The 17,871-nt window shown below is 36.1% G+C and overlaps 1 protein-coding gene across 7 annotated transcripts in view; it reads right to left on the bottom strand.

Moving 5' to 3' along the window:
- Positions 1-17,871, bottom strand: part of KLHL13 (kelch like family member 13) — a 194,455-nt gene that overhangs the window by 24,150 nt on the left and 152,434 nt on the right. For all 7 annotated transcript variants that reach the window (XM_081564431.1, XM_081564433.1, XM_081564427.1 and 4 more), the window contains one exon: positions 9,729-9,870. In XM_081564431.1, the coding sequence (XP_081420557.1) occupies positions 9,729-9,870 (142 nt within the window). The remainder of the gene's footprint in view (positions 1-9,728; positions 9,871-17,871) is intronic.

Below are 17,871 nucleotides of genomic sequence, written 5' to 3'. Positions count from 1 at the left end.
GTTAAAAAGAGATGTCCATTTTAGGGAAATATTTACATGCAGAAGGTAAAAAGTGGCTCTTTGAAAATTCACATATAGTGTATAAATTGCAATTAAGTTTAAGTGGATTGCCTTTTAAACATAAATGAGCATATGAGCACTGGAAAGTCCTGAACGCAACCACTGGGGCTGCAACTGAAGAGGAGGGACCCATCAGGTAGAAGACTAGGATGTCTGCATTCCCCAGTGCTCGGCACACCGTTGGCACTTGACAAATGTTCAGTGAATGCTTGAACAGACTTTACCCAGATGCCATCACTTGGTATTAAAAAAAAAAAAATCAACATGTAGAACTTGAATTTTGTAACAAGCTAACTAGAAACCAAGAACTTTATTTGTGAACCTACTCTCAATAATAAAATGAATTGTACCTAAAGTACTCACTTGTGGTAAACTATAAAGGTTAAGATGAGAGAAGAGGAACTGAATCAGGGTTTAGGCTGAAAAGCTCGGCTTCCAAGGGCTTGGCTTTTTTCTCCTTCATATAAATTTCAGATTTCAAAAATTTAAATATATGCTTGTGATAAAAATACAGAAGGACATAAACTGAAAACTAAAAGTCCACCTCTTCTACTTACTAATAGTAACTACTGATAACAGTTTAGTATATATACTTCCAGGTCTCTTTCTACACGTATACATAATCTACCTTTTGCTTGTATATGTACAGGATTTTTAAGAGTAGGATACTATATGTACTGTTATGCATTTAAAAAATTCACCTGAGCACATACAACATGGACAGCTCTGTGTCTCAGTACACACAAATCTACTTTATTCTTTTTAGTGGATGCACAGAATTTTTTCTGGGCCTTGGGTTCTATTTATGAGGGCACTGTGGCCTGTTCTCTATTTATTCCCCTTTCCCTCTTCTATAAACATCCTCATATTTTCTTTTTAAAAATATCTTCTTCACATTCTTTTGGGGAAAAAATAAGCATTAAAAAAGGTTCTTTCAAAAAAAGGTTTTTTTCTGGACTTGTGGACATGGTGTGGGTGGAGAGGGAAGGGTGGGATGAACTGAGATAGTTGCACTGACATATATACACTATCATGGTATGTGTAAAATAGATAGCTAGTAGGAAACTACTATATACACAGGGAGCTCAACTTGGGGCTCTGTGATGACTCAGAGGGGTGGGATGATAGGAGGGAGGCTCAAGGTGGGAAGATATCTGTATACATATAACTGATTCACTTCGTTGTACAGTAGAAACTAACACAACATTGTAAAGCAATTATAGTCCAAGTAAAAAAGAAATTTAAAGAATCAGAATATAAATATATAAATACAATGAATATATATTAAAAAGGGTTCTTTTCTTCTCTGTAGTAAATTTACCTAACGTATCAAAACTTCAAATACTATTAAACAGAGGGAGGTACATACCCTAAAGGACTGAAACATTTTAAATGAGTTTGATAAATTTTTAAATGGTCATTTTTTTTTTTCTCCCTCCCGCACCCTTCCTGGACCTCTAAATGGTCATATTATAACAGAGGAGGGTATGTGCTGACATTATACAGCTATACTATAGAAACCTGATGAGTTACAAATAATGTATACCAAAAGTTGCTTGAATGTCAACAGCTTTCAAATTAAATATAATGCTACTATGGGAAAAAAGCTAGATTGATACTCTCAGGTATTAAAAAAGCAATCTGATAAGCAAATCTCTACACTAAATTCTGCATTGGAAATAACTTACTGGTATAGTCTATCTAGCTTTGATCAGTATAATTTGGAAAAGGAAGGGGAATAAAAAGGAAATGCATCCTGAGAAAAGCAATAAAAAATATTAACATTAAATATGTTTTATGAACAAAGATTAAGGAACAAAGAAGAGAAGGTTGAGGAATATGGTTACTCCACTCTTTAAGTAAATGCAATATATTTGATCAAAGCAACACCACAGTCATGTTTTTATGAGACGTTGCTCATTTCATTCAGAGGACAGAAAAGGAACAGATTAATTAAACTTTGCTTTCATTATATAACACTGCTTGGAGTTTAAAAACTGCTAATGGCTTTCTATCACTGCATTATATCATTATATAAGACTTCAAAGATTAATCTGGCCCCAACTCAACTGTTCAGCCTTATTTTTCATTATTTCTCTAACTACTCAGATAAACTGAGTAGCCATATATATATATATATATACTATAAAACCGAATTTTCACTGGTAAATTATACTTTACATTTAAGGAAGAAATAACACCAATTTTACAAAAACATATCCAGAAAATTAAGAAGGAACATGTCCTAATTCATTCTACAAGGCCAGCATCATCCTACCAAAACCAAAGATAATCAAAGAAAATCACGACCAAAATTTCTCATGACCACAGATGCAAAAATTCCTAAAATTCTGGCAAATCAAATTTAATAATATATAAAAAGTATAATACATTATGACCAAGTGGGGTTTATTCCTATAAGGCATGGTTGCTTTAGCATGCAAAAGCAATTAATTTAATTCATATTATTAGTAGAGTAAAAAAGAAAAATGATAAGATCATCTCAGTAGGTGCAAAAAAGCATTTGACAAAATCCAATAACGATTTATGATTTGAAAAAAAACCAAATCTCTCAGCAGACTAGGAACAGAAAGAAACTTCCTCAAACCTATACCTAACATAACACTTAATGGTGAAAGAATGACTGCATGCCTCCCTACTATTAGGACAAAGCAAGAACATACAGTCTAACCACTTCTAGTCAACATTTTTCTGGAGTTTCTACCCAGTACAATAAGGCAAGTAAAAGAAATAAGAGGCATTAAACTGGAAAGGAAGAAAAAAACTATATTTACAGGCAAAATGGTTATCTATGTAGAAAATCCTACAGAATCCACAAAAAAAGCTTCTAGAACTATTAAGTCAGTTTTTCAAGGTCTCAAGAGAGAATAATCAGTAACAAACAGTATTTTTATATACTAACAACAAACGATCAGAAATTGAAATTATGTACTTGAGCATATTTAACTCTCAGTTGGTATGTGCTGGCCCTCTCTATCACTTAAAACATGCTAAACAACAAACAACAAAGAAACTTATTTGAAAACTCAAGGTAATAATACACTAAAGTGGTCTGAAAAGAAAGGTGGTAGACTTTCATCCAACTTATGTACTAAAGATACACAATTGGAAGTATCAAGATAAACTTTTGTACCCTAATCTGAGTACCTGAAAAACTATCCCTAAGAAAAGCTATATCCTCATTTTTCTATATTCTAGGTGACATTCAGGAAACTTAAATAAAGAAATAAAAAGCATCATTTTAATAAAAACTTCAACAATCTGAATTATTTAAGTGCTTCTTTTATAAAATATAACTTATTCTAAAATCATTATGTCTATCTTATGTTAACAATATATTTTAAAGATTATCTTATGATCATAAAACTTTTAAATAAGGTACAGTTCATTAACATGACATGACCAGCAACCCAAACTTTTACTTTAGGGTAAGTATTTCATGAAGTTAGCCCACTGGAAAACAGCACAAGTTAATTTAAGTTCTTGAGAAAACCCATTTCTTCAGCATTCTATTACATAGATAATAACTTGAGATGATACAATCAAATCTTTCAGTGACTTTACAACTAAAGTTGGATGAGAAAATAAATAGATAAAATGGAGGAGAGCAATCTGATAGGCACCAATCTTATTATGAGAAAATATTAATTAGCAGCCTAGACATCTGGAGGACGGAGGCATTTTCAAGCTTGATAGGTTTGAGTAAACATAGTCAACAATCAAGAAATGATTTGTTTCCACTTAGATAACTATTCTACAATTAGTATACACTGCCACTCCACTAGCTGAAACATGGTACTTTAGTTATGGCCTCCTTGTCCTAACAGGGTTGTTTCCAAAATGATACTGATTTTTTTCTCGCTGGTCCCACCCCCCCATCCCTAGTTTGACATAGAAAAAGAAGGGCAGGCAGGCATGAAGATACTCTGTATTTCTGTGATTTCTACTAAGAGCAAAACCTTTACAGTATCATTCATGCCAAATTATCTTTTAACCTTTAGTACATGTTTTTGTACTTATATTCAGTGAAAACAATATTTAAAGACATTATATTTAAAAACAGAACAGAGCTTAGAGTAAGATTAGAAAAAATACAAGTTTACATTTAGAAAGCCTGTGTTCAAGTCCTAGTTTTTGTCTCTTAGTGGGTAAGAGAATTTGGGCAAGCTTTCTAACCTCCCTGAGCTTCACTTTCCCAATCTATAAAATAGGGATAATAATTCTTGCCTTTTCTACCTGACAAAATTGCTTCAAGTATTAATGAGGCAATTATATATGAAAGTGATTTGTAAGTGTTATCCAAATTCATTTATTCCATAAGCAATATCAATAAGAGCAATAAAAAGCATTGAGTACTTCCTCTGTGTCAGGTACTGGGCTAGGGCCTTTATATGTATTCTCTTTCAATGATGATAATAATATTAATAATAAATAACAATACTTATAATTTATTAACATTTATTAAGCATTTACCCTGTACCCTGTACTAGATCATAGGCAGACAGAAAAAACAAACTAGAGTCTAGATCTTGTGGATCTCACTGGTAGGTGATACTGATGGGCTAAGAGGGTAAAAGAAGGAGCTACTAACTCTGCCTAGGTTACACAAATTCCAGCTTTAAACGGCATTGAAATTAGCTGTCAAAAGAACAGATCCATGGGGAGAAACTGTTTTCAGATGGTTCACTCTGCAGGATTACCCACTGCATAACTGTAGTGGGTAGAATGTGAGTTCAGCCCACAACTGGAATTCCAGTTTTACAATTTACCATTTAAGATGGATTATTATGAATAAATAAGGGTTTACCAGACCAAAAAATGTTAAGTAAAGGCATTCCAGGGAGAAGGGATGAGGGCAAAGACACTTAAGTGTGAAAGAATAACGTATGTTTAGAGAATAATGAAAAATCACAAGTCTCCCAGAAATTTGCCTTGTCTATCTGTCCCATTAACTCTACTAAGGTAAAGCAGTAGCAAAGATTACATAGTTGAACGGATAAAGGACTGAAGATTGGCAGAGTAGTTATGGAAGACCAACAAGGAACCACAAAACTGAAGGTTCTGGGAGAAAATACTTGCAAATCATATATCTGCTAGGAGATTTGTATCTAGAATATATAAAGAACTCCTACCACTGAATAATAAAAAGATAAATAACTCAACTAACAAATGGAGAACTGACCTGAAGAGACAGTTCTCCATAGGTGATATACAAATGGCCAGTGCAAAAGTGAAAAGATGCTCAATATCATTAGCACTCAGGGAAATACAAATCAAAACCATAAGATACCACTTCACACCTTCTAGTATGGCTATAATCAAAAAGACAGCTAACACATGTTGGCAAAAACATGAGAAAATTGGGATCCTCATACTATGCCAAAAGGAATTTAAAACACAGCCACTTGAGAAAACACTCTGGCAGTTGTTCAAAAGATTAATCACAGAATGATATATCACCCAGCAACTCCACTCTTAGGTATATACAAAAGATAAATGAAAACATGTTCATACAGACACTCGTACATGAATGTTCATAGCATAATTATTCACAATAGCCCCAAAGTGGAAACAACCCAAATGTCCATAAACGGATAAGTGAATTTTTATAAAAGTGGTATATTCATGGAATGGAATATTATTTAGTTGTAAAAAGGAAAGAAGTACTGATGCATGCTACAGTGTGGGGGAACCTTGAAAACACCATGCTAAGTAAAAGAAACCAGTCACAAAAGACTCAGTTCGGTTCAGTCGCTCAGCCGTGTCCAACTCTTTGCGACCCCATGAATTGCAGCACGCCAGGCCTCTCTGTCCATCACCAACTCCCGGAGTCTACCCAAACCCATGTCCATCGAGTCGGTGATGCCATAGACTCGATGATGTCATTGAGTCGGTGATGCCAGATGGTTGATAATAGCATCAACCATCTCATCCTCTGTCGTCCCCTTCTCCTCATGCCCCCAATCCTACCCAGCATTAGGGTCTTTTCCAATGAGTCAACCCTTCGCATGAGGTGGCCAAAGTATTGGAGTTTCAGCCTCAACATCAGACCTTCCAATGAACACCCAGGATTGATCTCTTTTAGGATGGATTGATTGGATCTCCTTGCAGTCCAAGGGACTCTCAAGAGTCTTCTCCAACACCACAGTTCAAAAGCATCAATTCTTCGGTGCTCAGCCTTCTTCACCGTCCAACTCTCACATCTATACATGACCACTGGAAAAACCATAGCCTTGACTAGACGGACCTTGTTGGCAAAGTTATGTCTCTGCTTTTAAATATGCTATCTAGGTTGGCCATAACCTTCCTTCCAAGGAATAAGCGTCTTTTAATTTCATGGCTGCAATCACCATCAGCAGTGATTCTGGAGCCCAAAAAAATACATAGTGTATAATTCCATTTACGTGAAATATTCTGAATAGGCAAAACTATAGAGATAGATAGAAGACTAATGATCGTCACAGGTTAAGAAAGAGATTGAGTAGATGGGGAATGACAGCTAATGGATACAAGGTGATAATACAGATAATAATGTTCTACAATGGACTGTGGTGATATTTGAAAAACCTTGTGAAAACACTAAAACCCAATTGAATCATACACTTGAAAGGGATGAATTTTATGATAGGTGAATGATATCTCCCTAAAGCTGTTATTTTTAAAAGTGACAGTGTTAGGAAGGGTATGATTTCATGAATCACCATAGGATGGGGTTTAAAAGATGTTAACAACCTGAGATAATAGCATGAAGCCAAAGGATACAAGTTTTCCATGAGAGATCACCACAGTTGTAGCGGTAGTAAAAGAGTGAGGGAAGTGAAATAATCCTTGATTTCATCAATTATTACTTAAGCAAACCCTGGTTCTTACTTGAGTACAAGTATTCTGCACTGCTAATGCAAATGAGAATCATGAATTCTCCTGGGATTTATTCAAGATTCTAGGAATCCAAGTGTATTAGGTATCAAAATTATTTCCACGCACTTTCTTCAACAATCTTGTTTCCTGGAGCCTATTTACTGGAGACAAATAATCTGCTAGAGCAGATCAAGCCAACCAGATGGGCACCTTATTTGGCACACTCATCACTTCTGATCAATGACATTTCCTCTGACACCTTCCCTGTTTGTTCAAATGGAAGGAAAATAAATGGATATTTATTATGCACCTTACTGTCCCATAAATTGTTGCATTTAATCTTCACATCTACTACCCACATTACAGATAAGGAAACTGGCCCAGAGAGGATAAAGACTTTCCCAAAGTCACATAACTAGCCATAAGTGGTAAAACTCGGATTCTACTTTTAGCCTAAACTCATGTCCTTGCCACTACAGTTGTGCACTGGGGTACCCTTCAGAGTGAGACTTCTTTAAATAGTTTCTCCCCACGGATCTATTCCCCTGACAGCTACTTTCAATGCCTTTTGAAGCTGGAGCTTGTGTGATTACTAATTTTAAAACAATGATAACATTTACCCATTAAACACTTCTCTAGCTTGTTCCCTTGACAACCACACACCTAAGATTAGATACAAAAAAAAAAAAAAAAAAACCAGTCCCTGCTAGTACTTGGACTTAAAAATCTCAGTTAGTGAGAACACAATTTTTAATAGACTTTTAAAGAGAGCATACAATGTTTTTCAATAGCAATATGGAATAGTACCACTACACTACCACAGAAAACATAACATGAAAAAATCAGTTGAAGAAAGAACAAGCTCCTGGGTTACTCTCACATTTCCATTCCCGCCACCAGCCTAGACAAACAAAGGCCGAGCTAAAACATGACACAGCCAAGTGTCGGCATTCTTATGATTCTAATGTTTCAGCATTCTCTTCTTCCAGCATACTTAAAGCATCACCTAGGAACTTGTTAGAAAGGCACATTTCTGGGTCCCACCTTGAGAGTTTTTGATTCAAAAACTCTGGGGTTGGGCATAATTCTCAGTTTAACAAGCCTTCCTCCTTGTGATTCTGATATGAAATAAGATCTGAAGACTACTGTTCTAAATCTTTTTGACTATACTAGAGTGGCTTTCATTATTTGATTTAAAGTAAATTTTAAAAATTAGCAGGACCACAAAAATGGGCTTTAATCCATGACTATGGTCATGGATAGGGCAGAAATATAGTGGAGGGGGTGAGCCTCTTTTTCTTTAGAGAAAGTACTTTAATGTAACAAAAAAACCTCTTCCTTTCATGTTTTTCCTGTTTGACCCCTCATTCTCCTCCTCCGATACTCTTGTAAAACCAACAGTTAAACATTTACGTAGAACCTAAGATTCTGGGAGATGGGAAGCTTTTTTCCTTCCTGGCCCTCTCGTCTCTGTTGATGAATGAGGAACCATAAAATCCAGCTCCCATTAGAAACTGAAACACGGGGAAAATGAGATTTCAATGAATCACAGACGGGAACTTGAAGAAAATTTAGAAATCTGCTTCCCAAGAGTCATATTTTAGAGATAAGAAAAATGAATCCCAGAGAAGTTAATTGGCCACATAGCAAGTACAAGCCTCTTTCTCTCATTAGGCTATATACTATACTATATACTGCTTGACCATAATGGTTCTTGACCAACGATATGCATGAAATTCATCTGGGGAGATTTCTTTTACAAATATATTTAGAAGGATTTATTTTCCTTACCTTAGTAAGCTGAGAAGATTGATATAATTTAACTATATCTGAAAGAAATTTATGGACACCGAGCATTATACTATATTCTCTAAGTCAGCAACACCCACAGAGGTCAGGGAGTGTCCACAGTACTCAGAAGTACTTGGACTGCTTATCCCTATGTTAAACAGCTCTATATCACACTTTTTGGTGTTCTTTCGGCTTTCTATTGTTTTTCTGTTCTTTCCTTTGATGTCAGTTATTACTTCTTGCAGGTATCAGTATGTTTGCCTCCAGAAGCCCTCAACCCTTCTCCCATATCCACAATTGTCAATGTCAGCTGAGACACCAAATAAATACAATCTCGAGAACTATGATAAAGGTGATGGGAAAATAGGTTGTGAGTGAGGAACTAGAAAACTTAATGTGGGGACTTTGTGATATTTACCCTTCCTAAGACAAAATGAAAAGCCAACGTTGCCAGATACAACATTCTGTAAGAAAGTCGCATGAGAGCAAAATCTCCCTTACACAAACGAAATAAACAATGGATTCAGAATATTTTTTAATATCAGGAAGGCATGCAATTTCCCCCTCAAGGTTTCTCCTCTGTTCACCTTTCTTTTAATTAGTAAACTTTATTTTTAAGAGCAGTTTTAGACATAATCATCTGACTATGGAACACACATGAATGCTGTTGCATTGTATTTTAGAGAAGCAGTTTTAAGAGCAGTGGTCAAAATTCCGCGCTTCCAATGTGGGAGTGGTGCGGATTTGATTCCCTGGTCCGGGAACTAAGATCCCATGTGCCGTATCCCAGCACAGCCAATAAATAAAATAAAATAACTTATACAAATTAAAAAAAATATAAGAGCAGTTTTAAGGTCACAGCAAAAGTATACAGGGTTCCCATAAACCCGTTGTCCACACATAGGCACAACGTCTCCCACTAGTGACATCCCACACCATAAAAACCCTGGATGGTTTTTAAAGCTATGTAAATAATGTAAAAGGGACAGTAAACTTACCTGTAACACCACAGAACTGTGGGTATTGCTGGTAAAGATGCGTGTGGTTCCCGCCTTGGAAGACTGCAAATGGGAGGAGAGGCCCATTTCGCTGCTTCCAAGGGACAATTTCATGTGCTGGTCTTCCTCTTCCACTAGAGATCTGAAAAGGTTTTTAAATCAGAAGGAAAACCAAATGAAAACATGTCATATAATTCACAGTAATGAGATGATTTAAAGAAACACTCACTCATCTGATCATGTGCCAATCATCTGACTATGGAACACACACAAATGCTGTTGCATTGTATTTTAGGCTCATATCATTCTATATCACAGAAGAAATAGATATATATTTGTAAAAAGCCTTCTGAGATCAGAAGAGATAAGTGAGAACCGAGAAATCAACCTAACAGCTGACTCAAAACTATAATTACAAAGGGTTTGTATTTTCAGTGCCAGAGTAATTGCTCTGGGATTGTTTTGTTTAGGTAGCAATACCATCAAATTGTATTATTTGCAGTTAAAATTAATTTGGAATATCTACTTTTAGAAATAAAAATAATATCTGTCATTTATTGAATAGTCACTGTATATCAGATACTTGTCAAGAAATTTACACACATGATCTCATATAATCCTCAAAGCAATCCACTGCAATAGTATTACTATCATCTCCTTTTTATTAAGGGGAGGGAAAATGAGCTACAGAAGGGTTAAAAATTACTTACCTAAGGTCACAAAATTAGTAAAGTGACTGGACCAGGATCTGAATCTAAGTATAGTCCATTTCCAAATTTCAAAAATCCCATAAATAAAAAACAAAGATTAACTGTGATATACTAGACATTACTTCCTCTCGTGTTACTGTAGTTCTAATCAACCCCAACTGAACAAACAGTTTTACACATGAGGGAATTCCCTGGTGGCCCAGTGGTTAAGACTCTGTGCTTCCACTGCTGAGAGCCCAGGTTCAATCCCTGATTGGGAACTAAGATCCCACAAGCTGCAGGGCACAGCCAAATTTTTACACATGAAATAATTTCTTTTTCTTGGAGTATCTCTCACCAAATAATCACTTGGGATTATTTAGCTAAATACCTTCAGCGTGGGCTTCCCTGATAGCTCAGTTGGTAAAGAATACACCTGCAATGCAGGAGACCTGGGTTTGATCCCTGGGTTGGGAAGATCCCCTGGAGAAGGGAAAGGCTACCCGCTCCAATATTCTGGCCTGAAGAATTCCATGGACTATACAGTCCATGGGGTTGCAAAGAGTCAGACTTGACTGAGCAACTTTCACTTTTACTTTCCTTCAACTTTGTGGTTTTCCATCTTTCCAAACAAACAAATAATAAAAATAATAAACATATACGTCACATTGGCAATTTTTCAGGGGCCATAAAAAGCATTAGAGAACCTGTAGTCAACAGGTCAGTTAGTTTCACAGAGAAAATGGCAAAACAATAGTTATAAGGCCTCAGGTTACACTAAAAATTGACCATCATGTACAACCTTTCATTATTCCTTAGACCAGGCAACTTCTGTTTCCTTAGGTATGTATTGGTTTAATTGTTTCTGAATCACCTGCCTAAGAGTGGGGAGCCTGCAGCTCTGAACGGGTTTGTGCATTCATGATACAGACTGCTAAAATGGACATTAGGAAGGGAAGAAGGAAGAATGGATTTTCAAGTGCCAGAACTCTGTCTTTTTCCTATTTCTTTCTAACTTTCTGAAGGTTGAAGCATCGGTTTCTCTAACTCAGGTCTATCCAATACCATAAAGATTTCACCTTTCCCCCTATCATACTTATAGTCTACATTGATCAGTTTTAACAGGAAAAAAAGTTTTAAGACTATACTTTTAATAAAGTTTGTGCTTTCTGAATTCCAGCACCAACCAAATGGCTTTAAATCCTGCAATAATTAGCAAAAATCCTGGCCTTCAGGGTGACGTCATTTCTTCTTAACTATATTAGAGCCATAGTATAACCAAAAAATGAATTAATAATATATAACCATGTTTTATTCAACTCTCATGGATATTTAATAAAGAAGAGGAAAATTTGGACAATATTTTAATAAGCATAAAAAATGAATATAGCTTTCCACTAGTTTTGGAAATAGCTTTTTAAAAGAATTAAATTATATACATGATATATAGCCTACACATACTCACAGATACTTTTAACCAGTTTCTGCAGACAGACATTTATAATTACAGAATCAAGTGGAAAAGTGGCAAATAGATTGATGGTAACTGATATCCCTAAACCAGAAAAATTCCATTCATCCAGGATTATTTTAATGGGACATTCAAGCAGAATGTTTCATTAGTTTCTGTATTCCCGACACAGAACCTGGCACATGAGAGGTTTACTATATCATCATTTCTGTGGGTCAGTCCAGAGACACTTATTTATCATGCAATGCTTTAAAGGACCATCAATTATCACTTTACAGAACCACAGATGTAAACAGGACAGGAGTAAAGCTGAAACCACACTGCCCCTATGACATATCCTGGAAATTGCTTTTTCTTGAATAAACTGCAGACAACCACTTGCTTCATGTCAGTGGTCTCTTGCTCCTAAAATTGAAAGGCAGAATATGAAAATACAGCCCTTTCTTGGCAAGATAATATGTCTGGCTTTCTAACTAATTACTTCAAAAGCTAAAGAAGGCTTTACTAAAATCATCTTCTTCACGACTTTTTATCAACATCTTTTGACTTTTTAACATTCACAACACTCCCTATTATTTCTGCATCAGTAACACCACATGTCATGTCAACCTCAGCAGATTCAATACTCTCTTCTATCTCCTTTTCATTAAGTTTACTGACTGGATGTGAAGCGCATTGTTCTTCAACATTGCAAGGAGGTGAAACCTCTCTGCAAACCCCAAGCCACAATTACATCAAACTATCCTTAAAGGAATTAAGGATGATTAATCTGAGTAATTCCAAGGACAAATAACATTTTTTAATCTTATTTTTTTTTAAGTTATATTGGTTAGAAGTGATACAAGGACTAGTGGCCCTCAGTGGAGGGAGGGGAATCGAGGGGATTTTTGCCTCCCACCACCCTACGTCCATGTTTGGCCGTGTCTGGGCACATTTTACATGGTCGCTAGATGGAGGCGGGGGTTGCTCCTCTCATCTAGTGGGACACTATGAAACATCCTACATCACTCAAGAAAGGTCTCCACATCAAAGTTGTACTCAGGCAAAAATTTCAAGAATGCTAAGGTTGAGAACCCTGATAGAGAGACATAACCTCCTCAGGACAATTTTTCTAAAGAAATTTCACATTCTAAATAACTTCTCAGTCTGAGAGTTAACTCCATGAGGTAATGCTAGCAGTCAGAAACACAGTAGAATTATAAATTACCACTATCTCTTCTAAGACTACCTAATAATAGAATATCTCTGCTCTCCTCCAGTCTGTCAATCTGAAAAATCAACTGTTTATGGGAGATAAGTAGATAACAGCTTTGAAGTTAATAAGACAATTATGCTTCCTAGGTGGCGCTAGTGGTAAAGAACCTTCCTGCCAATGCAGGAGGCATAAGAGACATAAGGAGACATAAGAGACGCTGGTTTGATCCCTGGGTCCAGAAGATCCCCTGGAGGAGGGTGTAGCAACCCATTCCAGTATTCTTGCCTCTTCCCATGGACAGAGGAGCCTAGAGGGCTATAGTCCATAGGGTCGCAAAGAGTCAGACACAACTGAAGCGACTTAGCATGCACAAAGGCTTTTGTTCTTTGCAAACTCATAGAAGAATCATTCCTAACTCTGCTTAAAACAATTGTTACTTGGGGAGAAAGAAAACAATTGGTATTTGGATTCACTTTTACATGCCAATTTAGAATTAAGTTAACTCAGTCCAAATAGTCCCACTTCATCAAAACTGTTACATTATTCATGGGTAAGATTGTGTTCATCAATTTTCTTTTGAAAAATTCAATCTTTTTCTTATAACGTCTATACATTACTACCACACCTTTCCCATCCACCCCACCACCACTGGATACATCTTATTTCCTAAACAATGACCAACCACAGAGCACAAAAGCAATCTTCCACAAAGTGTGCTTGAATCAGTCAGCTGTACTTGCTCAAAGGGAACAATTACTTTTTTGAAGAGCATTAGGTAGAGAAAAAAGCACTGTTTGATCATCTTATTAAAAGCATTACAAAGGTGGTCAAACCAAACATACACAGACTATGGTATTTTTTGCACTGTTATTTGAAGACAAAGGAAATAGACAATCTAAGCAATTGTCACACATTGGCAGGGTGACAGTAACATTGTAATGCTGTCTCAAAGCCGTCCATATTTTAAAAAATTACCCCAAGGGAAACAGGTGTAAATGATATAAGGACACAATTCATAAATATATAAGTACAAAAAATTAACAGATAGAAAATGCTCAACCCCAACCTCATTAGTATTCCAGAATATGCAAATTAAAGCAAACCTGTACATTTAAAGAGTAGAGAAGATATATTCTCAAAATTGCTAGTGCAAACACGTATTAAGCCCTTGCTATCTGCGTGGCACTGTTTATTCAATGGATTTTTTAATGAAAATTTAAAAATCATCAAATGTACAAATTCTTTTTCTCTTTACACTGAACACCATGTCAGTGAAGGACTGTGTATTACTAGTAGGTGGGTTAGAGCAAGAGTGGTCTGTCAATCTGGTTCAAATATGTTTTTGACAATGAATAGCTCTGTAGAGCTAATAGTCTGGTAGATGTTCTGTGAAGAATCGTGTACTTAGAATTCACAATAGCAGTCAGGTTTGTTGGTATGTCATATGGGGACAGAAAGAGTATCTCATAATTGCATCATTTGGCTCCAAAGCCTCAAATAGTCTTAGAACACTCATCAATTTCAATAAAACATGCTGATAGGATGTATGTAAGACCATCAGAACAGGTGTCAAGTTGTTCCTTTACTTGTTTTTATTTCTGAGGGAAAAAAATAAGTTTAGTTCCCAATCAGTTTCACAGCACTTCTCATTGCTTGTGACTATTACGTTACAAAGCGATTAAGCCTAACAATGTATGTAATTCTAATAATGTAATAGCACTAAAACAAAAGAACAGGGGTTTCTGAGTTGGTGTCAAAAGTATTATTCAAGTACTGCAATTTCCCAGAGTAATAATATCATTATAATTGAAAGTCAGTGCCATTGGGTTGGTGTGCAAATACAGCAACAATAACAAAACAAAAATAAAAGTCAAGAATGGTATAACAACACAACAAGTCAGGTTGGTTAATCAAGGCACTGACTCATGCTTTCCACCACCCGTCCCCCAGAAAAAGAAAATACATATTTCTCACACTCACAATTTAAAAAGAAAATCAAGAAAAAGGCTTTCTTCAAAGAAGAACTCCCCCGCCATTTGTTTTTCTGCTCTGAAACAGAGAAGTGTCTGCTAGCAGCAGCATTTGCTAAATGAAACATTTCTTGTGATAAAGTTGCATTGGCAGGTGGGGGAAAAATTCAGCCACCTGTTCTCACACTCATTTGAATTTGAGTGCTAAATCCGTCAAGGTATTTCCTTCCCCCACGAGAAATAAATTAAAAACTTAAGATGGTATTAGTCATTTCCCATTGATTTTTCTATAGATTCAAAATATGCATTCTGCATTGAATTCTAAAGATATTAATAAGCTTCCTACCTCAAAAATTTAGAACTCTCCTTCACCACCCCATCAAAACCTGAATCATATGCGTGCACACACACACACACTCAACTTAATGACATTAAGAAAAAAAAGAAAGTATTTTTAAAAATCAGAAAGAAATTTTCCAATTCATAAAGTAAGTTAATATATATAATAAACCTGTTTTTTTCTTTAAAGGAAAAACCTTTAAAACCTAAAATATTTAAAGATATATCCCAACTAAAATTATCATTTATGGTACCACTGCACAAGGAAGTTATAAACATAATAGCAATTCCTCTTAAGAAAGTGTAAATTAATCACTATTTCAGAAACTATGGAGAATGTATCTTCTTAAGAAGGTGCCTACCTCAAAGAAGCCAAGAAAGATAAAGCTTTCATTATTTGTATTTTTTAATACATTTTTTAATACATTTTAATAAGTACATTATTGTCAGGTTGCAATAAATCTGCTAATGGAAATCTTTTGCATAGATGATATAAAATAGCTGCTAAACTTTCCAAGGCTTTCTTTTCTGCTGTAGCAATACCAGAGGCCACAAAAGAGGAAAAAAATTTCAAGGTGATAGCGTCAGACTCTAAAGTAATTTTCCAAAGTAAAGAAGCTTCTTTATATGCAAATGTATGTCACATTTAAAATAAAATCACATTAATAAATAACTGATGTCAGTTTTAACATAGGAATAAGATCGTCTACCCAGCACCTGCTATGTACTAGGCAGTGTGCCAGACATGTTCTCTGCGCTGCTTAATCCTCGTAACAATCCCATTTTAAAGACAGGAAATGAAGCTCGGTGAGTTTAAGGCCTCACGATGAATCTGGTAACTACGATTTGAACTTGAATCTGATCCCACAGCGCACATTGTTCCCACCACACCAAGCCTAAAAAACAAAGAGCAGAGAGTATAGGCCATGAAGCCTCAAGATGGACATTCCAAGGTTTAATTTATAGACATGAGGATCGTTCTGTTACAGGGAACCAATTTGTTGGCTGAATTAGTTCAGGCTAAAATTACCCACTTTTACCACTACTTCCATAACAACCATACCAATGTTAAAAACCTCTCCATGCCATTCTCCCAACACATCTGGGGTTGGGAGGGAGTATATCCTAGGATATAACTCAGATCAAATTTAGGGAGAACTCGACGTTACTGATACGAACATCTAAAAGAACAGATTCTGAATTCCAAGGCCATCCAATAGCCATCACAGAAATAGCACTGTGACACAGACGAGGGAATTGGGCTAAACAAATGGGATGACAAATGATATTCCCCTCTAACTGGATGAAAGTTAATTATCCAAACCATAAAGTATTTGCATGGAATATCTCAATCCTGTCTTTGAAACACTTGCAATTTAATGTTTGCTCCCTCCATCTATATTTCAAAACTTAAGTCTTCCTTCATCTTTTAAAATCCATATATCAATTAAACTGCATCAAGTCTCATGCACCTAGACTAGAAAATTCTACTGTTTGGAAGCTTGGTTTACATAAATTTCTCATCATATTTGGATGAAAGATACAGATAGAAAGTGAAAGTTGCTAAGTCGTGTCGGACTCTTTGCAACCCCATGGAACTCCATGGAACTCTCCAGGCCAGAATACTGGAGTGGGTAGCCGTTCCCTCCTCCAGGGGATCTTCCCAACCCAGGGACTGAACCCAGGTGTCCCACATTGCAGGTGGATTCTTTACCAGCTGAGCCATCAGGGAAGCCCCAATGGGTAGTTAAATAGATAGATGGTAGATAGATGGATAGATAGACAGATACCTGAAGTAGAAACAAAAAGAATAAGCAAAAGAATGAGTTCTACTTGAAACTAATACAACGTTGTAAATCAACCACACTACTTTTTAATAAATGAATTCTAAATTCTGATTCTGTATCTACTACCTAAAAAAGTTAAGTCTCAGTCAAAACTCCCTTGCCTTAAGAAGCCATATAAGGTGAGAGTACACAAGTGGTACTGGTGGGAGGCAGACAGCAACATGGACATATAGTTTGGGTGAACAGCACAGACTCCCATCACAGTCAATAGTTTCCTTCCCAGCACCCAGAAGAAAGAGTAATAACCCTCTGAAAGGATGTTCCCTATCCCACTACAGCCAGCACCAGTCCAGCTATGAAGAAGTTGAGCTATATCTGAGGCCAGGAGCATGCCTTCTCCTTCTTCAATCCCCAAATGAAGAAACTGGAATGGGAACTCTGACACCCCGGCCACCTTTCTATAAAGGAGCTTTTTGCTCCCAGAGGATTTATTAACCAAGGTGTCATTTTACTCCTATTATCTGTAGCTCACTAACTTTGAAATTTGACTATGGTGCTATGGTGCGTTTCAAGGGAAAACCGTATTATTAAAGACTTGGGCTTTAACCTGCCTAAAATTTCAGTTTATGAAATAGTCAAACATTCAAGTTATCCAATTTTAGAGTTTATTATAAAGGCAGATTCCACAAGCT

Source organism: Giraffa tippelskirchi, chromosome X (genome assembly GCF_054371585.1).
Source record: "Giraffa tippelskirchi isolate mGirTip1 chromosome X, T2T-mGirTip1v1.2.pri, whole genome shotgun sequence".
Lineage (NCBI taxonomy): Eukaryota > Metazoa > Chordata > Mammalia > Artiodactyla > Giraffidae > Giraffa > Giraffa tippelskirchi.
The sequence above is the reverse complement of the archived record's forward strand: the minus strand, read 5'-3'. Positions and strand labels throughout refer to the sequence as shown.